Source organism: Myodes glareolus, chromosome 12, assembly GCF_982192425.1.
Source record: "Myodes glareolus chromosome 12, mMyoGla1.1, whole genome shotgun sequence".
Taxonomy (NCBI): domain Eukaryota; kingdom Metazoa; phylum Chordata; class Mammalia; order Rodentia; family Cricetidae; genus Myodes; species Myodes glareolus.
In genome coordinates, this window is record NC_142037.1 from 12524404 (window position 1) to 12549732 (window position 25329).

Consider the following 25329-nt stretch of genomic DNA (forward strand, 5'->3'; position numbering starts at 1 on the left):
ACACTTCCTCTAAGAAGACCATACCCACTCCAACAAAGCCACACCTCCCAATAGTGCCAGTCCCTGTGAGATTATGGGGGCCAGTTACATCCAACCACAGATGGTAATGTTCAGTCCTCACCAAAGGAAGAGGAAAGGGGTGGAAATGTCATCTTTGATTAATTTCTGCTATTTCCCTTGCAGAAGAAGATTGCGCCTGTTGGAACAAACAGAACAGAGAAGGATGATGCAGGAAGACTGGCGGCTAGAAACCGCCTTGCTGCCATAAAGAATGCGATGAAAGCGAGGCTGAAGCAGGAAGAGCATGCCCCGGTGGCAGCCGTGGAGACACCAAAGGAAGTCGACAAAATAGTGTTTGATGCTGGGTTTTTCAGAATTGAGAGTCCTGTTAAGTCGTTTTCAGGTTTGTGTTTTTGCAGAGACTTAAGAGAAATATTTGGGCCAAATGAGGGCTTGTGTGCAGGATAAAATAGGTTTCCTGTGAACATATGAAGGTGCACCGGTTCCTAGAAGACAGATCTGTGCTAGCAAGCCACACGCAAACCACACTCTGCGAGGTGTGGGCAGATCGGTTTGTGCATGATCCGTCTTTTAAGGTCATGCTTGTGTTTCCAAGGCTTCCATAGCTGCTACTGGCATGGAGTCCCGATCTGTAAGGTTCCGTGACAAGTGAGATTAGAACTAAGGTGCACAAGGAACTGGACCTGCTCTTTCCCCTCCTGAGCTGTGCGGCTGTGCAACTGTGCAGCCTCTGCACAGGAGGGATGGGAGGGAACTGAGCAACTGCATTTTTTGAGTCTCAGGATCACACTGAGCTCTGAACGCATACACTAGGCAAGCACTTGTCCACTGATCTATGGCCTCCCTTTCTGAAATTCTCTTTTGAGACGAGGTCTGGTTACGTTTCCCAGCTATCCTTGACCTCATGCAGACTTGGAACTTGCTCCAATCCTCCTGCCATAGCCTCTGAGGAGGCTGGGGCATCAGGGAGCACAAACTCCCACTTCACATCACTATTGAAACGTTTCTCTGGGTGCTGCTTGCTCACTCTCTTATGTCCTGCTAGGACTGTGATTCTGACACCAGCCACCTAAGTACCGTACAGAGGCTCTGAGAGTCTCAACAGCTTATTTGTGAATATTCATTTGTTTCCATGGACCGGCCCAGTTTTTGGCTGTATCTGGTGACTGCAGCAGGATACAACCTGTGTCTCAGCCTTTCCAGGAAATATTTTGCTGTGCAAGAAACATCAAAGGAATTTGTTGTAATTATTCTTCAAACTGAGGTTTTGGTGTTTTTGTTTGTTTGCTTGTTTTGGCTTTTAAGACAGGGTTTCTCTGTATAACCTTGGCTGTCCTAGAACTCTGTAGATCAGGCTGGCCTCGAATTCGCTGAGATCCATCTGTCTCTTCCTCCAAGTACTGGGATTAAAGGTGTGCACTACTGTGCCTGCCAGGTTGAGATTCTTGACCCCAGTGTCCATTTGTTTCGACATAGGTGAGAAATAGCTCACTTGCTGATTTCGTTATACCTTCTAAAATATTTTTTAGTGTGTGCGTGTGTGTTTAAAATTTATTTCTTACGTATACACACACCAGATATCATTATAGATGGTTGTGAACCACTATGTGATTGTTAGGAATTACACGCAGAACCCCTAGAAGATCAGCCAGTGCTCTTAATCTCTGAGCCATCTCTCCAGCCTCTTCTAAAATACTCTTAATATAGTCTCTTATTGTCAGAGACGCACCTATTTTTATTTTTTAAGTTTTAGTGTTTTGTATATATGGATGTTTGTCTGCACCATGTGTGTCCCTGATGCCTGCAGAAGCCAGAAGAAGGCGCCAGATCCCCAGGACCTGGAGTTACAGCTGCTGCAAAGCCCCAGGAGGAGCTGGGAATCAAACCTGGTCCCTCCAGAAGAGCAGCCAGTCTTAACTGCTGAGTCATCCCTCCAGCCACAGAGTCGAAAGAACAATGCTGTAACAGGCATGGGAAGCATTGTCTAAAGTCACAATTCTCTTCTTCAAGGAAAGCCCCTGGCACCTGACTAGCAAATGTTGACAAGAGGAGTCCTAGTTAGCAGGATTTGCATTGCCTTTCTGAACAAAAAAATGAAAGAAAGAATTTTTGCTATGGAGGTTATTCTGTCTTTTTCTAGCACTTTCTTCTGAACGTCGTTCTCAGAGATTTGGAGCGCTCATATCTGCCAGCAGAGTCATGCCTGAGAGTGGGGCTGCAGGGGACCTTCAGAGACAAAGGAGATCGCTGGAGAATCCTGACCCTCAGAGCAGCGAGCGTGACCACATCAATAAGACATTGTTTTCAGGCACTCTTGAAAGCAGGTATTTCTTTAATGTACATTACAAGTTTAATGATACTGATATTAACTATTATTTCACATGGTTAGGTTGGTAAAATGTGACAGACGTGTATCCAATTAAATTTCACATATGACCTGAAATATGTAGGCAAGATTTGCTCTTTCCTGAGGAAATAGACTTAAGGCTTCCGTTTGGAAGCAAGTGCGGTGGAGGTGATCCTGGCCACTCAGGGGGCTGAGGTAAGGGGTGATTTAAGAGAGTCTGAGACCAGCCCCAGTGATGCTGGTGTCTTCAACAAAAAAATGCAGGTCGAAGTTGAAAAGTGGCCATGTTTAGATTGGCAGCGCGTATAGTGCAGTACCCTGGAGAAGAAGCAGTGTGGTGCCCTCCGGTGCTTAGCAGGGCATGGCTGGCCCCTGTGAAACTGAGCTTCACTCCTCTCCGCTCCAGAGCAGGCGCACCCAGACACCCGCTGCTTCTGCGGTGCTTCAGAGGCACATACGTTTAGGCTGGGCTGTACAGGAAGTGCCCAGCGTGGGCAGACGGCCTAGAGATCACGTTAGGTTATTAACTGGTGTCCTCTCTTACAGCAGCCATGTCAGGTATTGAGTGAGGAGAGCTAAATGGTGTCTTAGTGAAGTTCAACTTGTAACTGGTCAAACTGGGTCCATTCTGCATGTATCCACTCTCCACAAATGCATTAAAATCAGCTAAACTGTCCTTTTCAGTGATTCCTAAACACAGCGCGTCTGATAGAGGGAGGGGATTTTGAACAAGTAGGAAATAAAATTGTAAAATAAGAATCTGGAGCCAGCAAGATGGCTCAGTGGGTGAAGGTGCTTGATTTGCAAGCTGCCTGGCCTGAGTTCAATCCCTACAAACCACATAAAGGAGGAGGAGAGAGCGCCCTGCGGTCACTCCAACCTCACATGTGTGCTGTGGCCTCACACACATATAGTGGATCTTTTTTTAATGTTCAGTTGCAAATGTCTTTCAAGACGGCATCTTAAAAATAAGCAACTCTGCAGGAAGTTGTTCTTTAAGATTCATTTCTATGCCAGGCAATGGTGACACATGCCTTTAATCCTAGGAGTCAGAGGCAGACAGATCTCTTGAGTTCTGAGTTCAAGGCCAGCCTGGTCTACAGAACATGTTCCCAGATAGCCAGGGCTACACAGAGAAATGCTGTCTTGAAAATTTAAAAAAAAAAAAAAAAAAGGAATCATTTTTGTTTGCATGTATATGTGTTGTGTATATACACACATGTGCATACATGCTATGTGTGTGGATATCCAGAGTCCAGAAGAGGATTTTAGGTTTCCTAGACCCTGAGTTACAAGCAGTTGTAAGCTGACCAACACAGGAGCCAAACTCTCATCCTCTATAAGAACAGCAAACTATCTCTCTAGAAGAGAATATTTTTAAAGCAAACTTTGAAAAGATTGAAATTAACATTATGTTTAGTCACGTTGAATGTGTAGATTCTTGTATGCATACTGTGGTACAGTGTGTGGACCAGAGGATAGCTCCTCAGGGATCAGTTTTCTCCTCCTAACATGTTCCAGGGGTTAACCTCAGGTTATCAGTCTTGGTGGCGGGGAACCATCTTGTGGGTCCCCAAAGAGATTATGACAGATAAGTCTTCCTAGTTTTGTTTTTTTTTTTTTTTTTTTATCAACATACAAAAGAATGAGTTTTGTTATACCATTCTCCTGGGCCAGGCTCTACCTCTGACGTCACTGTGCAAGCTAGCACCCTCTGTGAAGGGTGGACTCAAAGCCCACATCAAGCGACTGTGATGTGCTTGACAATTGGTGTCTAACCACTGTTTGTTCTAGGTCCAGCAGAGTAGATGACACTTGGTGTCCTGGAGAGCAAGAGTCAAGTGCCCTGGACCATGTAAGTCATATTGCAAGGTGGCGGGAGGTAGCCAAGGGTGTTAGCTGTTTATATCAGACAGAAAGTCACTCAAAGAAAGGCAGAGAAAATAACAAAACTCGCATTTGGCAGCCTAAGTGAATCATGCAAAGTCGCATCGTTCTCATTTGAGTGGCCCTTGGGTTGCTGGAAACAGCTCTCTTTGTCTGCTTCAGGCCACATCAAGATGGCTCTGGAGGGGCTGGAGAAATAGCTCAGAGGTTAAGATCACTGGCTGATCTTCCAGAGGTCCTGAGTTCAATTCCCAGCAACCACATGGTGGTTCACAACCATCTGTAATGGAATATGCTGCCCTCTTCTGGCAGAACACTGTATACTTAATAAATAAAATCTTTAAAAAAAAAAAAAAAAAGATGGCTCTGGAACCAGTGCACTCAAGCAAGGATAGCAGTCTTTAGTCTCTTTTTAAATTGTTTTTTTTAATTTCTTTATGATTGGGTGTTTTGCCTGCATATGTATATCTACACATTGTGTGCATGTAGTGCCTGTGGGTTCAGAAATGGGTGTCAGATCTCCTGGATGTGGAATTACAGAAGGTTGTGAGCTGCCATGTGAGTCCTGGGAGTCAAACCGGGGTCCTCTGGGAGAGCGGCCAGCGCTATCTTTTGCATCTGTGTGTTATATCTGCCTTCTTTTGCTGAATAGACCTAGCAGGTTTGAACTGGAACCCTCTTGCCCTACCGTCCAGGGTAGCACTGTAATCTGGTGCTCCCAGGTCAGGTTTGCTCTTGTAATTTACTTTCTCTTTCTTCACTAAAAGTTTGCCAATCTTTGAGCTGATACAGGTGTTTGCTGAGAAGTTTGTCCTTGTTCCTGTTAGTTCTTTGTGTTGTGGAACAAGACAGCAGGATTCATAGTGTTCTTTAGACTTTTTGTGGGTTTGTTGTTGCTGTTGTGTGAAGACTGGGGTTTCTCTGCGTAGCCTAGGCTGGCCTCGAACTCACAGAGATCTGTCTGCCTCTGCCTCCCAAAGTTCTTGGATTAAAGGAATATACCACCACTTCCCGGCATCCTTTTTTTCCCCCGAATTTATTTTGTTAATTTCATTTTGCATTCCATCTTCAGTTCTACCCCCGCCAACCTGACATTCTTTAGACTTTTTCATTTTGGGGATGTTGGTTTGAGACAGGGTTTCTCTGTTGCCCTGGCTGTCCTGGAACTCGCTCTATAGACCAGGCAGGCCTTGAACTCACAGAGATCCACCTGCCTCTGCCTTCCGAGTGCTGGCACTAAAAGCATGTGCCACCACTGCCTGGCTTCTGTTTTTCTTATATTTCATAGCAGTATGGCTTTTTTTTAAAAATTAGTTCCATTTATGGGTAATTGGAATCTTTGCCCGTTTTTACCTCCAGGTTGTAAATAAGGTAAATGTGGAGATGGATTGTTTCCCCACCGAGGTGATGAATTTGCCTCTTCCTGCTGGTCGAGTGGACGATGACACCAAGCGAGAAGCGCATTCGGATGTGGAAGGCATGGAGCTACAGTCTGCCTCCCAGGATGTGCTGATGAGTGATCCTGAGAGGAGCTCCCCCTCGCCAAATGCCTCCCAGGAAGACTCCAGAGTATCCCAGTCAGGTAAAGTCTCAGACGCAGTGCAGCCTGGGTGCAACACAAGTTAGAGGAAGGCGCGATCGTCGTAGGATTCTGAGAACAGTTTCTCATGACGAAGGTGATGAAGGAGGCTCACTGTAAATGTTACAGAAGCCAGTTTCAGAATACTTCATTCTGCAGCCAGGTGTGGTGGGTCATACCCTGGGCGGGGGGGCATCCTAGCCAAAGAGAAGCAGACAGGATTACGTCTAGTTCAGGGCCAGCCTGTCTTACCTATGGTATTCCAGGCTAGCAAGCGCAATACAGTGAGGCGCTGTCTCAAAACAGCAGCACCAAGGAGCACCATGCTTCTAACCCGAGACTTGAGAGACAAGTGCTGGTCCACACTGGAGACGAGGGCATTTGGCGATAGACGTGTATGGGAGCCCTCAATGAGAAAAACTCCTTCGGTTCTCTTCTTCAGCCCATATCCCCAAAGCTGTCTTCAGAATATTGCGTTTTTCCTCTCTCATGCTTGTTTTCTATCTACCATGTTGTGATTATTCTGTAAAAGGGACTGGGCCTCACATTTGTGTTATAGCATATGGGCCTACTCTCCTCCGCTGTTCCCAGTCTGCCCGAGACCTAGTAAAGTGCAGTGTTACACTGTGCAGACATCTCCTGTCTTTACCTGGACCTCTTTTGTGTGAGACATGACCTCACTGTGTAGCCCTGGCTGGCCAGGACCTCGTGTAGATAGATCCTCCCAAGTGCTGGGTTGGAGGTGTGCGCCACCACTGCCTGGCGACCCTTATAAAAAGTAAGAATTTGACCTAGCGATCTAATTGCATTGAACCACGTGACACAGGCAGGCGTGGCTTTGTCTTCTCGTCTGATGGTGGTTTTCCCTGTCCATCTGTAACTCCCTTAACCGAAAGAATATTCTTTAAAAATTATTGTTCCTTGTTTTTCAGAACCGTTACATAGACAGCTCACGTCTGAAGACCAACTTCTTGATCCAGTAAGTTTTTTATCTTACTTTGGAAAGTTTCTGTATATTCTAGGTTTATGCGATTGTAAAGTTTTTTTGGCTCTGTCTTGTTTCCAGTTTACTGTGGGTGTGAGCATGCCATGGCATGTGTATGGAGGGCGGAGGGCAACTTTGGGGAGTGCGCTCTCTCCTTCCAGGGATGGAACTCCAGGTGCCAGCCTTTTGAACCTCTCACCCACCCTGGTTTTGTTTGTTTTCAGAATAGGGTCTTGTTCTGAAGACCACGCTAGCCTCCAACTCTCCCTTTCTGAGATGACAATTTCTTGTATAAAATGAAACTTGCTCACTTTTCAGCTTGGCTGCAAGGTTTAAATGTGTGTCGTGTGATTACGTGTGCATATGTTGAGCTGTACACACCATCTAGTGTTCTGAAGTGGGAGCGGGCACAGCTTCAGTGGTCGCTCTCTCACCCGGAGCATCTGGGTTCAGGTCCCGGCACCCCCATGACAGCACAAGGCTGCCTGTGACTCCACTCCCAGAGGGTCCCCACCCTCTCTGGCCTTTGTGGGCAGAACACCCATACACATAAAGTACATAGCTGCTTACATTTTAATTGAGAGACACATTCATACATTCTAATAGTCTTAAACACTGACATGCATTCTGCTATTCAAATATGATAGGACAAATTGGCTGAAAACTTACCTATTGTCTGGTTTAGATTCTGCCAGATGTTTCTAAGTGATTCAAGCTTTTATAATAAAGTATGAAAGAAGAAAAGAGCCAGGTGGTGGTGTCTCACACACCTTTAATCCCAGTGCTCAGAAGGCAGAGACAGGTGGATCTCTGTGTTTGAGGCCAGCCTGGTCTACAGATAGAGTTCCAGGATAGTGGGGACTACATGGACAAACCCTGTCTCAAAACCCATAGGATGCGGCTGCCGCTTCTAAAAAGCACGGGGTGACGGGCAGTGTCTGTCCATCTCAGCCCTCCGTGGCCATGTTCTCCTTCAACCCTGAGACCACTGCATCCCATCTCAGCCCTCCGTGGCCGTGTTCTCCTTCAGCCCTGAGACCACTGCATCCCATCTCAGCCCTCCATGGCCGTGTTCTCCTTCAGCCCTGAGACCACTGCAGTGATACTCTGCTGTGTTACTGTGAGCTGCAGCTTTTATTCTTGGTAGTCTCTTACTTGTAAATTAAGTCCAAATATTAGTTAGCCCCGCTGAAGACATGGGTTTATAGGCGTGTGTATGTGTGTGTGTATTTAGTCTCTCAATAAGAGTACAATATGAACTTATTATTTCTGAAATCCACCATCATTTCAGAATCTGATTTTGTAATTATAAACTATCCACTTTCTGCCTGACGCTCACTGGTATTAATGGTATTGACGTGATCAGCATAGTTGTCTTTCTATTGAGTGGACATTCTCAGTGATCTGGAACAGGACTTTGTCTCCTGTCTCTTATCCTGTGAGTCTAATATACCTGTGGGTAACGTTGTTGGCTTAACTGACACCAGCTGCTACCGTGAATCAGGAAATGACTTTGGTTTGCTAGTCTTGAATATTAGACTATAAGAAAGTCGCTAGGCTGGCAAGATGTGCCAAGCCTAACCACCCAGATTCAATCCTCAGAATTCACACTGGAAGGAGTAAACCAATTCCTGCAAGTTGTTCCATGACTTCCCTACTCTTGTGTATATGCCCTAGTATGCACTCATTAAATAAACATAAAGGCCAAGTCAGAAATCCACTACAGCAAATGTAGGGTTAAATGGCGGCAGATACGTGTATTCTCTAGCCGCTGATTCCTAATGCACCTTTGTCTTGTCTTCTGACCTCTTGCAAATCTGCTGTCTTTGTGCTCAGGCCCTGTGCCGCCTGTGTCCCTGAAGCACAACTGTGTCTCTGTCATTCTTGGTCTCAGACGCCCTAGGGACTCAGCAGCGTCAGGCTAATTCATATAGCAGGCCTGATGGAACCCTCCTCTTAGGTCTCGTCTCTGGTTCGGGTATATAAGTAGATCTGGAGGTTGCTCTGCTTTGACGTCTGTAATATAATTAGAGGTGCGCTGTAGCTCTCCGTCGTCTCATTGAATCTTAGTAGTTACACTTTTTCTATGATTTCTTTTTCCATTTCCATAAATATTACACATTAGGCACTTAATCTAGCAGTCTGTTTAGGACCAAATTAGTGCTTGCCAAATAGTATCATTTGAAACTCAAACAGGGCTTGATTGGGGCAATTATAAAGATCCCAATAGGGCCACACTATGGTGAAAGACCCATTAAGGCTTACATGGTTTAGGGTTTGTGGAGCCTGCATGAGTACCCTTTTGTTTTGTTTTATCGAGACAGGGTTTCTCTGTAGCTTTGGAGCCTGTCCTGGAACTAGCTCTTGTAGACCTGGCTGTCCTCAAACTCATAGAGACCCGCCTGCTTCTGCCTCCCGAGTGCTGGGATTAAAGGTGTGCACCACCACCGCCCAGCAGTATAGCACATCCTTTTAATTCCAGCACTCAGGAGGCAGAGACCAGTGGATCTGAGTTCGAGGCCAGCCTGGTCTACAGAGTGAGTTCCAGGACAGCCAGGACTGCACAGAGAAACCCTGGGTCAAAAAAACAGAACAAATTTTTTTTTTAAAGATTGCTTTCCATTAGACCTTAGGCATTTATAATTTCATTGTTGCTTTGGGAAACCTGCTTATTCATTAGCACCCACTTAACTGGCAGTGTAAAAAGTTTGTTTGGAACAACTCTTGATAGTGAATGCAATGACCTCTCTGTTTTTGTTCTTCAGCCAGCCCTAAGCAACGCCAGCCCCTGCACACAGGTGGAGTCCAGACAGCAAGGTCGTCCTAGACACATCTCCTTTGGGGGTGACCTCATCGTCTTCTCACCTCTGAGACTCCGCAATCAAGAGCACCCGGAGGGTTTTTAACTTAGAAATAATTCCAGACATTTTTTTTTCATATCATTAATTCTCTGACACATTGTCAAATTGTTGGAAATTTTTAAAGTATGCTTTAGTATTCGCTTCTCTTTGCTGTATTTATATTGTATTACATAATCTTTTAATGCTCAGTGTTCATCAAGACACATTTTGGTGATGCTGTACAAACTGTAGGCTTGTAAAATACTAACATGAAGCAAATCTCTACATCTGTGTCCTCATTTATACTGCTCATTTGAGCAGATAGCTTTGCTTTTTTTCCTTCATTCCTTTAGAGGAAGTTTTCTGAACTGTGAAGTCCATTTATTACAGACCAGTCCCTCCTCCCTCTGGTAACTGTCTCCTTAGCAGAGCCAGCTGCCATTGACAACGCGGAGGGGAGGTGCAGCCACCAGGTCAAATAACGACTTCGTTATGGAAACTTGGCCTTTATGTTGGACTGGTCTCACTCGCTCTTATAACGTAAATTAACCTGTTCATACTAATCTGTGTTCTGCCACGAGGCGCTGCCTCATCTCCACACTCCCCGTCTTGCTTCCTCCTACTCTGGCTGGTGACTCCATCTTTATTCACAGTGTACAAATATTCCACACTAATGAATGACGGAAAGTTCCCAGGCGGTGAGATTGCTTGATGGGTAAGGACACCAAACCTGATGGCCTGAGGTTGGCACCCCAAACCTGCATGGTGGAAGGAGAGCCCAGCTCTGCATGTTCTTGGTCCTTCAAGTGTTGATTGCAAGTGCTTGCCTTTTTTTTTTATTTTTTATTGTATAGAGTGACCTGTCGTCACGCACAACAGAAGGGAATCAGATCCCATCACAGATGGTAGCGAGAACAGCTATTCTTAGCCACTGAGCCATTTTCCCAATGCTTGCCTTTACAGACCTTTTAATTTCTGTTCTCCTTGGGACTCCAGTTTGTGACAATCACCAGTTTAAATTATTGGAGAAGATAGCATTGTAGAACAATTTTGACACTTTCCTAATCTTTGATCTTGTTGGTGATAGGAACGTTAGAAGATGGCTGGGTGGTGGCGCACGCCTTAATCCCAGCCCTTGGGAGGCAGAGGCAGGCAGATCTCAGAATTTGAGACCAGCCTGGTCTACAGAGTGTGTTTGAGGACAGCCAGGGCTACACAGAGAAACCCTGTCTTGAAAAACCAACAGAAAAAGAAGAAACTTGGTGTGAAAATGTGTATATAAAAACCAAGACACAGAAGATGTCAAATACTGATTTGAAGACAATGACGTATGACTTTAAAAGAAAAAGTGGGTTGAAAACAGCCTACATACACTACAGCTATCTCAGAACTATATATATACATAAAGATGGAGAATGATTCAGTCACCTAGTGATGAGGCCTGCAGTGTGGCAAGGTGCACATGATCGCAGTGACGGTGTGACACCTGCTCCCTGCTGTAAAGAACAGAGTGAACGGCACATGCACCCCACACTCCCGGGAGACAACAGGCAGTGTGAGTGCCGGCAGCAGCTCACCGCCCTCTACTGCGTCTCGATTGGCCCACGCCCAGGGCTGTGTGTGCACCCTCTGATCTTCACCCGCAGTCACCCAGCAGTTCTGAGCAGCCTATTAGTGGTGACTTCCTCCTGGTAGCTGGTAGCACTCATATTTCCTCTTGAAACTCAGGATGGCTGACTGATAGTGCATGCTTCCCTTAACGTTACTTCTATTGCTCCAGCTCAGAGCGTATAAAGACCAGCAGCTAGAGCAGGCCTTGGTGGACCTAACTAGTCCCAGCACCCTGGGAAGAGAGATGCAAGTCCGAGGCCTGAATTGGGCAGCTCAGCTATTCTCTCTGGAGAGATGGCTTAGAGTGAAAGGCATGGACTACTGCTGCAGAGGACCTGTCCTGGTTCCCAGCACCCTAGTGAGGCGGGTCACAGCCACCTGTAACTCCAGCTCCAGGAACCTGCCGCCTCTCGCCTAAGATTTGACACCTAGTATCAGAAAATAAACAGAAAAACAGGTATCTGTCAGTATGGGAATATTTATTAAATGGATGCCTTGCAAGAAGGATAAGGGAATAAATGTAAAGCTTTCCACTCAGAATGAGCACGGAGCCTTTGCGTGACACTTAGGTTATAAGAGCGCCCCCTCTGGATTAGATCATGGTGGGTACAGCACTGGTAAGGGTGATGTCACCAGAAATCTCCATCTGGTTTATCTCCCGGAGATTTCTCATCCGATGATTGTACTGCAGCAAGTGAGCATCGTTGACTGCAACCTTGAAGTGGTCAGGTTCCACCAGGACTTGTATCTAGAAACCAAATACACAAACCATCAGGTAAAGCGTGTGCTAATGCGTGCGATTTAGGCTTTCCGCCATGCGTGTGTTTTTCAGGACATACTGTCCATGATGTATAATTTTTAAATCTTTTTAAACCAGTGTAAGCTGAGTTCAAGAAGTCCAATATTTCATTTTATTAGTGGAAGGATAACAATCCAGAGACAGTAGCTGCATAGAAAGTGAATCTAAATTGTCAGAGTTAAACCACACAAAAAAAGGCACCAAAATGATCAGAAGGATAGATAATGGAAGTCAGAAGACATAATTTGCCTACACACAAGTTTAGTTTTAATGGAAGGAGTTCCTTAATGGCAGATATTAATTTATAGGACTGGTTAGTGTGTAGCCAGTTTGGGAAAGGCCAGGAAATACACACCCATTTCCATCCTTAAACCCTTTAGTATAGAAGAGTGTAGCTTTGGAGTTGCCCAGTGAGAACATGCCTTTCCTGGCCACATCCCCAGCCTCTAAGCTCAGTCGCTAGGGTGGGAGGAAGACTGACCCAGGACAGGCATGCTTTCCAGTGTTCCCCTTCATAAGAGCATTGTCTGCACGGACAGGAACTTACTTTGAACGGTTTGCCACTTTCAAATGGGAAAGCTGACTGTCTCTCTTCCTTTCCCCAGTTGTTAGCCTGCTTGGTGTTGCACACAATGACTCTCCTGCTGTTTTCATTGAAGCGGGGGTTAAAGTGGAAGGCAATATCGTTCCCTCTCTTGAAATTTAGAATAAACCTGTTTTAAATCAGAAATCAAAGATATTAATGTATTACCAAGCCAAGAGCATCTAAGTTTCCAAAAACAAACACTTTTTATATAGGAATTGTTTTTTGTACAAGAAACAAATAAGCCAGAGCGTGAGTTCCAACTCAGAGAAGAGTAGTAGGCCCGCCCTCTCATTATAGTAATCAGCTCAAACGACTGTTCACTGAGACCAGGTCTCACTGTGTAGCCCAGGCTGGCTTCCAGCTTGTGATTCTCTCCTACCCTGACCTTCAGGTGTGCCGCCAGTTGTTTGGTTTTGAATTTGTTTGTTTTTGGAGGGATGTTGGCTGACTCTGTCTGGTGCCACCGTTCCTGACAGACACACTTTTGTGCACTCATGCAAATCCCTCCTAGATATCGCATAGCCTCAGACCACCCAACCTGAGACCATTTATACCTTGCTAGAGATGATAATGGCTCTTCCCTGAACTGGTAGATTCGCTATCTGTTAAAAAGCAAGTCAGCTGGCTGAGAACTATCAAGTGCCTGCCTTTCCCGTTAACCAGGAGGTTCAGAACAGCAGGGGTGCACAGGGGTAGCGAATGTTTCCTCCCCTTTGCTCTGGTTGTAGAGTCAGGGCGTTCCACGCCATGAGATGGGTGTTGTGGAATTGCTCCTTTATGCTGTGTGAGGATGTGTCACTGTTACGGGTTTAATAGAAAGCTGAACAGCCAATCGCTAGGCAGGCGGTACAGAGAGGACTTCTGGATAGAGAGAGCTCAGGGAAGAGGAAAACTGGAGTCTCCAGCCTGCTGGAGAGGAAGCAGGATGGGCAGTGCAGAGAAAAGGTACCAGAGCCGCATGGCAGCACATAGGTGAATAGAAGTGGGTAAAGTTGTAAGAGCAGGGGCACAAGCCTGAGCTATAAGCTGAGCTGTTATCATTAGTAAGAAGTCTCTGTGTCTTCCTTTTGTGAGCCGGCAGCCCAAAGAAAATTCTGACTACGGATGGCATTGGCCAAAGTGCCACTTGAATTTTCTGAATTTCTTTCTTCTGGGTGTTAAGCATTCACAAGTCTTGTTAAGGGACTGACCCTATTTCTGGGTTTCTAAAGCTGTGTTCCATCTAGTAACACTAGTAGCTAATAGGCTGTGGTCTAGACCTAACAGTGATTATTTACAATAACTTAGGAAGTTGGGGAAAGTGACAGCAGTGTTCTAAATTACCTCATCCCAAACGGGTTCACCTCAGTCAAACCTGTTCTCCTGTCAAAGGTTTTGTTTTGATGAAATCTTTAATGGATAGAATCTTCTCCAACCCTTAAATAAGTAATGCCCCGTTTTAAGGGTGGGCTTTCCTCTTGCCTGTAGGACCTGAGCCTCGGTTTTACCTGACAAAAGGGAATGCAATGGTCCTTACCCTGCTTCACCTATGAAGATCAAAAGATATGCCACACGGTCGAGGATCCTACCATTTGCTCTGAACAACCCTGACATGGAAGAATCACCTGGCAACATGTACTGATTATGGGATAATCCTTGAGATAGCCCTGCCAGGATTCTAATGTGTAGTTAAAAAAAAAAAAAATAAGAGTGTCTTTATTCCCAAACCAATCAACAGACATGTTGGGTTGTTGGCGTACTTGTTTGCGTGGGGCTTCACAGTGCCCGTGATCGTGATCAGCATGCGAGGCATGACTCCGCCAGGGAAGGGCAGCTCGTAGGGCACTGTCTGGGGACAGACAAGACCAAGCGTCAGTAAAGCACTGGATTTTCTTGGGGAAAGGAAGGTTACGTTGCTAATGTTACGACGCAGATGACTAACACGGATCCTTAGTTCAGCCCCCTCTGTCTAGATTCTGAGACCCCCTTGCCCAGGGCCTAAAATGACAAAGTTCCCTGTGTGCAAATGTTAACACACAAGGAGAAAAGGTTTCTGGGCCATCACTGGAGCTGCTTCAGACCATAACACATCCTTTTTCTGACATTTTAAGGTAGACTTGGCCAACAGTCTTTCTTCACTTGCCAGCCCCTTGTCACATGACATACAGCGCTGCAATTCTGCTTCCTGAGAAAAGGTTTGTGTCACCTGGGGCTTCTGTGCTCACAGGTCACCGGCAGAATGCTTTGTATGAAAGTCTGAGTATTTGTTGAATGAACCCTTTAACTCATTCACGAGTGTTGAGCTACGTGTTTAAGGGACCCGAATTCCCCCAGAGCTCTGGCCCTGTCTCTGGCCCTCCTAGATTCAGCTGTCCCCAGACTTTCACCTCCGGCCCTGGTCTGCACTAGTCTGGGATGTGCTTCCGGAGTTGCTCCCAGTGGATCTGTGAACTGGAGGTTCCTGCTTGAGGTATATGCTGGAGGCGTCTCCCCTGCCCCTTGTCCTTCAGTTCCGCCTCCTGCATTTCCCCCCTCCCACGTTTGAGCCAGAGCTTTGCTACTCTGAAGAGCACTCAGTATTTACTGAAGTTGTGGGTAGGAGCCACCCCGTTTGCTAGTGTTTATTAACCTCATAATATAAAAATAATACAATAAATAGTGTAATAAAATTAAGTATCTTTTTGAGACAGGGTCTCTCTATTCAGACCACGATGGCCTCAAATTCACAGAGATCCACCTGCCTGTGCCTATGAGTACTGGAATTAAAGGTGTGTACCACTATGCCCAGCTCATTACCACAACCTTAATTGGATTTATATTAAAGCACCTTTCTCAATGCCTTGTCTTGCTATACTAACAAGTCACAGAATAAACTCAATATGAACGTTCTTTTCTCCACTTGACCAATACACCTCTGTGATTGGCCCTTAAGACAAGGATCTAAGCAACAGGCTTAAGGATAGCCCCACCCCCTAATGTCCTCTCCCCTGAACATCAAGCCCATGAAACAACTCTTCCTTCTTACCAGGGCTCCAGCGGGGGCGCCATAGGGGGCAGCAGCAGGATAGGCCCCAGGAGCACTAGGATAGGCCCCAGGTCCGCCAGGTTGTCCTGGGAAGGCTCCAGGGGCAGTTGGGCCAGGGTAAGCTCCAGGGGCAGTTGGGCCAGGGTAAGCTCCAGGGGCAGTTGGGCCAGGGTAGGCTCCAGGAGGAGCCTGCCCCGGATAAGCCCCTGGAGGAGCCTGTCCTGGGTAGGCCCCAGGATAGGAAGCCCCTGGGTAACCCCCAGCCCCAGGCCATCCTCGAGGGTTTGGGTTTCCAGGGCCAGCTAAGGCATCGTTAAGCTGTAAAGACAGATTAAACAATTAGAGGGTGGGACTCATGCACGCAATAGGATTCACAGGACTTGGGCATCTGCGATCTGAGAAGCTGAGAAACCAGAGAAGGGTCACACTCTGGCCTTGCCTCTTCTACTGTTCTCAGTTCCAAGGACCTGGACTTTGGGGTTGAACCCATGCTGTTATTTTGCTTTCCTCTGGTCTCATCATCACAGACCAGGGAGGGCTCAGCTCTCCTAACTTAGACCAGCCGCTTGCCTTTAAAAGCAAACGCTTTCTAATCAGCGTGAGAAACAGCTGCAGCCCTTGGCCCAACCGGTCCTGCTGCTTCCATCAGGGACAGCGCTGCTGCAGAGGCCACGTCTCTCCCTGGCTGCTGATGCTGGAAAAGCAAGTCTCCAGCTAACAGTCCCCTGGCAGAGGAGTGAGCCAAAGGGAACTTCGTCGGAGGGTCAAAGGGAAAGCTGGGTGGTAGAAATGAAACCTTTAACCCATGTGAGTGTGCGGAGCTAAGAAAGTAGACGTGAAATACTTACTGAGAAACTGTCTGCCATTTTCCTAAGAGAAAAAAGACAGAGGGGATTATTATTATTTGAGCCATTAAAGACTTTGCAGACATTTGTGAGATTCAGCATCCCAAACAGTCCACGGGCAGTGTTAGTCAGTCTGCAATCATGTTGCCCAAGCCAAAGGTGCAGGACCGAAAAACATCTTGGGGGGGGGGGGGGAGGGATGTTTTCCAGCTAAATTCCAAACCTGCTTAAGTCATGAAGTTAGACCTTGGTGCCAGGAGCTCATGTTCTGAAGTCTGAGAGGAAAGCCTTGAGGGGCAAAGAGCAGGGTGAGACTTTTCTGCCTCTTCTCTAGGTGAAATACGGTACAAGGTGTGGCTTCCCTTGGCTGCCTTCCTCCCTGGGTTTCTCCACCCTTGAAAGGATTTATGTTCAGCACAGGCCACCCCTCTTCTCTTCCCAGCCCTTCTGTTCTTATATACTGTGAAGATTTGTCACTTGTATTGGTTTAATAAAATGCTGATCGATCAGTAGCCAGGCAGGAAGTATAGGCAGGGCAACCAAAGTAGGAGAATTCTGGGAAGAAGAGAGGCAGCCAGACAGACACAGAGAAAGCAAGATGAGAATGCCTTACTGAGAAAAGGTACCAAGCCACATGGTTACACATAGACAAGAATTATGGGTAAATTTAAGTCGTAAGAGCTAGTTAGTAATAAGCCTGAGCAATAGGCCAAACAGTTTATAATTAATATAAGCCTCTGTGTGCTTATTTGATACTCAATGGCTGTGAGACTGGGCAGGACAGAAACTTCTGTCTACACTTGTGGACACTGGGGGAAAGCTATGTGTGGCTCCTATTGAGATCTCCAAGACGGCTTGACACGGCTGCTGCCAGGTTATTCTCCATTGACACACTGATGCCTGCTCTGAGCCATCACTTTCCGTGCATCCCAGGGCTCACAGACCAGCAGGGGACATAAGACACTTGTACACAAGGGTGTGCAATGCTTACCAGACTCTGCTGGGACATTCAAATCTGAGAGCTTATGTGTGAGTTGGGAAAGAAGATGATGTTAATTCAAAGCCTTGATGGACAGGTGACATCTGGGAGTGTCGGTTTTGTTGGTTTTGGGAGTGTTTGCTTTATATTTTAGAAAGGTCTTTCTATGTAGTCCATCCTTGAACTTAGGACCCTTCTGCCTCAGTCTCTCAAGTGCCGGCTGTGCTGTGAGCCATGATGCCAAGCTAATCTTGATATTCAAAATAGAATGTTCAGCAGTAAAGCAGTCGAACAAAGGTAAGTCAGGTGGCTGGCGATGGGAACAGAAGCATGTGGGGAGCTTCAAACTGTCAAACAAGTTTGTCTTGCACAAAGCTGTCACGGGGCTGGTTTGCAGACATACCCTACTTCCTCCTGCTCCTGCCCGGTGCCTATAGAAACCCCTCCTACCCCTGATGCAACTGCTCTCAGAGTGAAGCACGGGGCAGCTTTGCTTTGGAGATATTTCGATACTTTTTCCTTCCTTCCTTCCTTCCTTCCTTCCTTCTTTCTCTCTCTCTCTCTTTCTTTCTCTTCTTCTTCTTCTCTCTCTCTCTCTCTCTCGCTCGCTCGCTCGTTCTTTCTTCCCCTTGGGGTGCTGTGGATTAAATTTTCTGCAGCACTCTAGTACTAAGCAACACAAGCAGCCTCCAGAGGGCTGCTTTGGACCGGGGTTAGTTCTAGCTGAGCTCAGAATAACTACAGTTATTTTTCTGGAATGACCCAGACCACCAGAATGATCTGGACCTACAAATAATCATAACCTCTTTTGACTTCATTTGCCCACCTCTGATATTTTACTCAGTTATCCCAAGAAATAACATTATTGGGTGTGTGTGGTGGCTCATACTTGTAATCTCAGCATTCTGTAGCATGGGGACCACCATGAGTTTGAGGTTAGCCTGGACTACATACCAAGTTCCAGGGTCTCATTCTGGCCTTGAACACGTACGGCAATCCTACTTCCTCAGCCCCCCAGTTACTGGGATCAAAGGCATGAGCCACAATGCCTGGCTTCAGAATTTTCTTAAGAAACTAAAACGTAGGTTGGGCATGGTGCACACAGCATTCAGAAGGCAGAGGCAGGTAGATCTCTGTGAGTTTGAGGCTCAGTCTGGTCTATGAGGCAAGTCCCTGGCCAGCCAAGGTTGCATAGTGAGACCCTGTGTCCATTCTGGAGGCTGTTAGGAACAGTTTTGAAGTTCAAAGTAGGCAGGGAACTTAGTATGTTTGATTACTCTTTTCCCACCCCTTCAGCAATATCTGTGACTTCAAGCCATTAGCACACAGTAGCACACTGCCCTATGACTGTGACAGCCCCAAATGTTTTCAAACATTGCCAGATATCCCCTAGGGCCAAAACCAGGTATGGCTGAAAACCACCAATCTAGGCTGTTAATGTCTATCCCAACATAAAGGGTACAGAAGCAAGGCAATAAAAACTAATAAGGGGTTTCAGGTTTTAAAACTAGCCAAGTTTACAAGGAAGGACGGTAACCGCCTGTAACCTCAGCTCTAGAGAAGCCGAGGCACAAGATCAAAAGTGTAAAGCCCTCTAAGAAGCAGGTCTAAGTAGACCCTGTTCCAAACCAAGGGAATCTATTGCTGGGTGTGGTACTGCACACTGGGATTCCCAGCACTCAGAAGGCTGAGACAGGAGGACTGAGTTTAAGGTTAACCTAAGCCATACAGCAAGATCATCTCCAAAAACCAGAAGGAAATACTTCCCCCAAAAAGAAAACTTTTCTTTGCCTTCCCTTAAGTAGGTTACAGTTTTAAGAGGCTGTTAGACTTATGTTAAACTCTTAAGTCTGAAGGCCAAATCTCTGATGTTATATGTTTCACATAAAAATTCTGTGTGAGAAAGATAAAACAACCTAACTTTACCCTTTTCTTCAAAAAGTGCCCTATTGCTAGAACACCAATCAAATTACATTTACAAATGATACAATTAGCAACTGTAGGGCATTTCCACATTGAACTTTGTTCTTCTCAAAGCCTCTGGTCAGGGCTGGTTCGGGCCTTTTTCCAGTCTAGTCAAAGGAAGTTTTAGAAACAGCAGATTTCATTGTGATTCACATGGACCGCGGATGACACTTTGGATTGCACTGTTACAACTGCAGGGGATGCTTGGATAATGATGCCTTTCCTGCATCTGAGTGCTGATTTTCTGTTCCCAGAGAACATTCACAGCTCTGTTTATTTTGTTAGCAATCTAATGAGATTGACCAGAGAAAATATTCCCACTATAAAGCGAGAGATCGGAGAGCTAACTGAGTGGCCCAAAGCGATCTCACTGGCAGTGTGGGACCAGGGTCCAAGTCTGAAATTGTTAGTTACTTCACTGAAAAATTCTTTGACTTGTTCTCCCAGAACTACATAACATGCTGAAATAGTAAACTAATAGTAAGATCAAACTTTATCCAGAACATGAACTCGATGACTCATTCAACTCACAGGCTACTGAAGGCAGAATACCATCGTGTACAGCCACATTGCTGAGAAAAATCACATTTTAACCAATACGTTGTGCTTTTCCAATACCAGTATTTACTGTTTTGTTTGTGTCACCTCTCAACCATAGATATTTTTTTTTTACTGAGGTGTGTTTGTGTGTGTGTTATGCATGCTTATGCACCTGTGTGTGAAGGTGGGTGCGCATGCCCATGTGTGTAGGTCAGAGGTCAAAGCCAGATGTCCTCTGCAGTCACGATTCACCCTATTTTCCGATACCATTTCTCTTTGAATTGAGGTGCACACCTGGCTAGAATGGCTGGTGAGTGTGGTGTGGGATTTCCCTCTGTGTGCTGTGATTGCCATTAATGAATAAAGAAGCCACTTTCGACCTGTAGCAGGGCAGAACTTAGATAGGCAGGAAAACTAAAGTGAATGCTGAAAGAAAGAAGGGCGGAGTCAGAGGGAAGCCATGTAGCCCCACCGGAGCCAGACGGAACTTTAGCCAGTAAGCCACAGCCACGTGGCGATACACAGATTAATAGAAATGGGTTAAATTAAAATGTAAGAGTAAGCCAATAAGAAGCTAGAGATAATGGGCCAAGCAGTGATTTAATTAATATGGTTTCGGTGTGATTATTTCGGTTCTGGGCGGCCGGGACAAACAAGCAGCCTCCCTCCAACATGAGTGAGCCCATAGACTCCACCTGCCTCCTCATCCACAATAGAGGATTAGATCCAGGCCCCTCTGGCCATTCCCAGCTGGGTCAGTGTGCAATGGAGATCTGAACTCAGAGTTTTCCATTGTGCTGCGCTGACCCATCTCTTCAGCCCCCAGATACAGTGTTTTTCAAGTAGGGATGTGTGTGTGGAAGGAATGGAAGGACAGAGGTAAGAAGTTGGTTCTCCCCTTCCACCATGTGGGCCCCAGTGATTAAACTCAATCAGTCTTGGTGACAAGTGTCATAACCCACTGAACTGTCTTACGAGCTCCAGATCTATTTGTTTGGTTTGGTTTTTCAAGACAGAGCCTCTCTGTGGAACCCTGGCTGTCCTGGAACTCTGTAGACCAGATTTGTCTCAAATTCAGATATTTGCCTGCCTCTGCCGCCTGAGAGCTGGGATTAAAGGCATGTGCCACCACCACCCGGCTCAGATTTAGTTTTTGAATAGGATTGTAACCTGCTCATTTCATGCTCTCAAATGTAAGGAATTCTTCTTCCCACCCTTCACATCACGTGAGCTCCATTCTAACACTTCTAAAACCAGAAGTTTTTGAAGAGTCACGGGGCGGGGGGGAGAAAATTTTTATCAAAGGTATTTTTTTAAAGCAGAGTATGGACATTGGTCTTTATATTTGGAAATACTGCATTTGGAAGCAGTAGGCAGAAAGAGTTCAGTGTCGCTCTGAATGACGAGCTTAAATACGAATCAATGTAACCAGCGGTCTATGGAGGCTTTTCCTTTAGCGGGGCGAACGATCGCGCCATGCTCCCCTGGGCCCAACTACCATTCGCCCAGTGGTCTGCGTTCCCAGGGACTCTTCTGGAACTTGTGTTCATAAAGAATAAAACTGTAAAGCAGTAACTGGTGATCCTGGGCCCTCCCCACGCTCCTTCCCCAGGAGCCCAGGCAACTCCACTCCATTCCCTGCCTTTGTGGAAACACGGAACAGGGCTTGAGGAAGTCCACGTCCCAAAGCCACAGTCAGTGGGAGGACACTGGCCGTCTCCTAGGGTTTCTTTCTCTTGCCAGTTCCTCACGTCAAGAAAGATAAAGTTACTCTGTGCTTGTTTCTCAGTCACTGACTTTGCCCTCTGGGAAAGCCGAGTGTCAATGATGGAAGGACACCTTGTGGACAGACTGCTGCAGCGAAGACTCTGGCTACCAAGGGTGCTCGGCATACAGCATCTAAATCATAAATGAGACCATCCTAGGCCACTTGAGCTCACTGGCAAGAAGTAAAAGTTTGTTTTCTTATGTATTTATTTTGAGACAGGTCTCACTTTGTGCCCAGGTTGGCATAGAATTCTCAATGTAGCCTATGCTGGCCTTGGACTTGAGATTCTCTAGGTTCTGTCTCCTGATTGTTGGAATTATAGGCACCTACCCACCTAAGGAAAAGTTCTTTGGAAGGCTCTGTGCATACTCAGGAGGCAGAGGCAGGCAGGTGTCCTTAAGTCCAGGCCTGCCTGATCTATGTACCGAGTTCTACCAGTGCTACCTGTGATGCCCTATCTCAAAAAATAACAAATAAACCAATAAAGCCACTGTGCTTATTTTTGGCCCAGTTAAAATTCTCATTGATTAAGAACCCCTGAAGAGACTCAGTCATATTACATAAACATAATCAGTTTTTCTGGTCCATGCGTCAAGCAGTTCTCCATCCTTTCTGCTCTGTGTACAGTTTAATGATCCATCCCTTAAACACTTCTAAGCTTAAACCTGAAAGATCCCATGAACGTCCTCCCCAGGATATGGAATAAATGCAGATTTTAAACTCTTAAACATTGTGGATTTAGGAAGCTAGCCCCCACCAAGGATAAATGTGACTATCTTAGGGAAAAGGGACCTGTTTGAAAAGTATTCAGACTCAGTGTGCACAGGCTAGCATGATAGTGCACGCGCTGTAATCCTAGCACTCAGAAGACTATGGTAGAAGGAGTGCCGTGAGTTCAAGACCATCCTGGACGATAAACTAAGCATGAGACCAGCCATGGCTATACTTTAAGACCCTCTCTCAAGGAACAAAAGCAAAACAACACAAAATATATCAGTGACCAAGAAGGAGAAAATTGCTAAATGTGGTTGTACTGGCCTGAAAAATCACAAGTTCAAAACCAGCCTAAACCAGATAAGAAGACCTTGTCTCAATTATAAACAACAAAAACTCTTCCAATCTCAAATTCCTTAACCCCCTCAAAGACTATTGTGGCAGAAAAGCAAGCTTTTTGTTATTAAACTTCATTTTTCATGGAAACAGTGGGAGTGGCAGTTCACACCTCTCGTCTCACTTGGGACACTGAGACAGGACTGAAAAGTGAAAGCCAGCCTGGGCTGCGAAGTGAATTCCAGACCTGCCTAGGCTGCAGTGAGACCCCGCCTTCCCCTACCCCAAAAGGCAAATACATAAAAATATGGGAATACATAAACTTGAAGCAAACAACTTAAAATTTCAGAAATTAGTGAGTTTTAAACACTGTGATTGCAATTATTTTCTTCGAAATAAACTGGGTCACTAGGTCCAGGGGTCCCTGTTATCTAGAAACCCAGCTCCCTAACGGTTACTTTACAAAGATTCCAGTTTTTGGAATAGGAATCACAGTTTCAATCCCCGAGTCATGGGCTCCCTACATTCGTGTTTGAGCAACAGATAATTTAGAATAAATTCAACCTTTAAGAGTCTCCAGCTGAGGCTCTGCATTCATGGATAAACACCACCACACCCAAAATTTCCTGCCCAGGTTTTGAGGTTATTGCACAAATCATATTGGACACGAATGAGTCACTTGGCTTGCAAAAAGTTTAGAGGTTACTTTAGTTCCTCATCGGCATTGTTTTCTGTGCGCTTAGCACGCTGGGAGTGGCTGTAGGCCCTGTTGTTGATGGTAAATCTGGCACCACATAGCAAGATCTGTAGGGGAAGTCTCAGTAGGTGCAACAAAGGAGCCTGCCGGCCAAGTCAGGGATCCCAGGAGATGTCCTGTAGAGTCCCTAGGCAGCCCCCCAGTGTGTCGGGAGGAGGACCTGGTTCCTATGGCCAAGCTAGGGACAACTGCTTGGAGTCAGCTGCAGGGTAACTTCCAGAGGGTTGGGGCTCGCTCGAGTGCAGGACTTCCGAGGCGTGCCCGTGACCCGATGGCATTCCACCACCCCACGGATGCTAAGAATGTAGGTCGTAGCTTTCTCCGGGTGTTACCTGCAGGTGAGCCACGGCCGTAAGCCGGAGTCTGGGACCCTAAAGGTCGCCTCCGGCAGGGCTGCAGAGCTAATCCCTTTCTTGGTGCACTGAGCAGCACCGGTCTCCCTCGCCCGGCGCCGCTTACCTGGTCAGTGCTCTGCCCGCTGCTCTGCTCCGCTCCTCTCCGCTAGCTGTTAGCAAGTTGGGCGGTGGCTGGGTGCTTCTAATACACTTCAGCCCGGCCCGTCCTCCTGGGGCGGGGCAGCATACCCGCGTCCGTCAGACGCCTGGCTGGACCGCGCCCCACGGACCCTGGAGTTTCCCCAAGCTGGAGTATGGACACACCTATGCCCACACCTGTGCCCGGCAGTGAGTCCTGGCTGTCAGCACTCAGACACTCTTAAGACTCGCACGATTCCCGAGTCTGAAGCTGCCTCTCATGGTCTCATCCTGCCTCCATTTCCTTCACCCAAAGCCTTTCCCAGAAGTGCATAGTAACTTACGCGTGTGAGGGGAGGAAGGAGCAGGGGTCCCTGACATGTCTGAGATGTAAGAGGTATCCCCGTTTGCATTCACTCCTCTCTGAATTTTGCTGTTTCTGAATACCCCAAGTTTTGGTGTTTTGGTCTACTCAGAACGGGATACATAGTAGGTTTTCCTCAGTGGGTATTTGTTGATTAGTGAATGAATGAGTGAATGAATGAGTGAATTGCTTCCTAGGAAGATGTTTTCTCAAAGATTGGAGGAGAGTCCTGCAGGGCGAGGGACAGTTAAATTAAAAGCACGGGGCAAAGCTCTGTCTGTATGGAACATTGTTAAAAGTAACAGCACCCTTTTCCAGGAGGCTGTTATCCAGTTTGGAAGCAGTTATTTAGATAAAAATTGAGAGACGTGGTTAAGGAGATTCAAGCTGGCTTTTCTTTTCCGGCTTCAGATGATAACATTGGCCAGTATCTACCAAACATGCGCCCTGTACTGTGCCTAGGGCCTTACATACATTTCTGGAGTATTATTTTAATCCTGTTAGGTCCGAAACAGCCACCCCAAATGGCAGTGCTGGTGACAATGTCCTAAACAGATGGACTCTGGCTGGGTAAACAGAAACTTAAATGTGGTTTCTATTGACCAGGACTCTCTTGTAGGGCCCTGTCCTCCCTCTTCCTTGAGATCAAAACACAGGATGCAAGTAATGTTTCCACTAACCAGCTAAGCTTCCAGCTAAGTTCCGTCCTTGCTTCTGCTACAGCCTGGTGCAATAGCCTGAGGGATCTATTTTACTTTAAAATGGTAATTTCTCAACCTGCCTGAAAGAAGCTCAGGTTTCAAGGTCCATCTACCCTGTCTGACATTGCCTTGCACCCTAGACCACCTGCCTGAGGCCAGTTTCCCCAGCCCCCTCTGGGTGGGAGGAGTTTTCCTTTACTGGGGCTGAAGGTATTTAACCCTGGATCA

General features: G+C 46.4%; 2 protein-coding genes across 3 annotated transcripts in view; one reads left to right on the forward strand and one right to left on the reverse strand.

The window, feature by feature from the left end:
* Dlgap5 (DLG associated protein 5) overlaps window positions 1–9944 on the forward strand; it is a 44551-nt gene extending 34607 nt beyond the window's left edge. Inside the window, exons 14-19 of the mRNA XM_087911982.1 lie at window positions 184–403; window positions 2162–2345; window positions 4163–4223; window positions 5615–5837; window positions 6767–6813; window positions 9585–9944. Of these exons, the coding sequence (XP_087768108.1) occupies window positions 184–403; window positions 2162–2345; window positions 4163–4223; window positions 5615–5837; window positions 6767–6813; window positions 9585–9725 (876 nt within the window). The 3' untranslated portion in view covers window positions 9726–9944. The remainder of the gene's footprint in view (window positions 1–183; window positions 404–2161; window positions 2346–4162; window positions 4224–5614; window positions 5838–6766; window positions 6814–9584) is intronic.
* Window positions 9945–11730: 1786 nt separating this feature from the next.
* Lgals3 (galectin 3) lies at window positions 11731–24159 on the reverse strand. 2 transcript variants are annotated; one of them, XM_048429976.3, is made up of 6 exons: window positions 24023–24159; window positions 16508–16529; window positions 15660–15977; window positions 14395–14483; window positions 12617–12782; window positions 11731–12018 (listed from the first exon to the last, which is right to left on the reverse strand). In XM_048429976.3, the coding sequence occupies exons 2-6, from the start codon at window positions 16523–16525 to the stop codon at window positions 11863–11865; spliced, it is 747 nt and encodes a 248-aa protein (XP_048285933.1). In that variant the 5' UTR covers window positions 16526–16529; window positions 24023–24159; the 3' UTR covers window positions 11731–11862. The 2 variants fall into 2 exon arrangements, with proteins under 2 accessions (XP_048285933.1, XP_087768109.1); XM_087911983.1 differs by lacking the exon at window positions 24023–24159 and adding an exon at window positions 23896–24005.
* Between the last annotated feature and the right edge of the window lie 1170 nt (window positions 24160–25329).

Excerpts from the sequence above, each read along its gene's own strand:
- Lgals3 (XM_048429976.3), bottom strand. Across the intron at positions 14,484-15,659 it reads GCGCCCCCGCTGGAGCCCTG|ACAGTGCCCTACGAGCTGCC; the intron begins GTAAGAAGGAAG and ends GTCTGTCCCCAG. Across the intron at positions 12,783-14,394 it reads GTGAAGCCCCACGCAAACAA|GTTTATTCTAAATTTCAAGA; the intron begins GTACGCCAACAA and ends GATTTAAAACAG.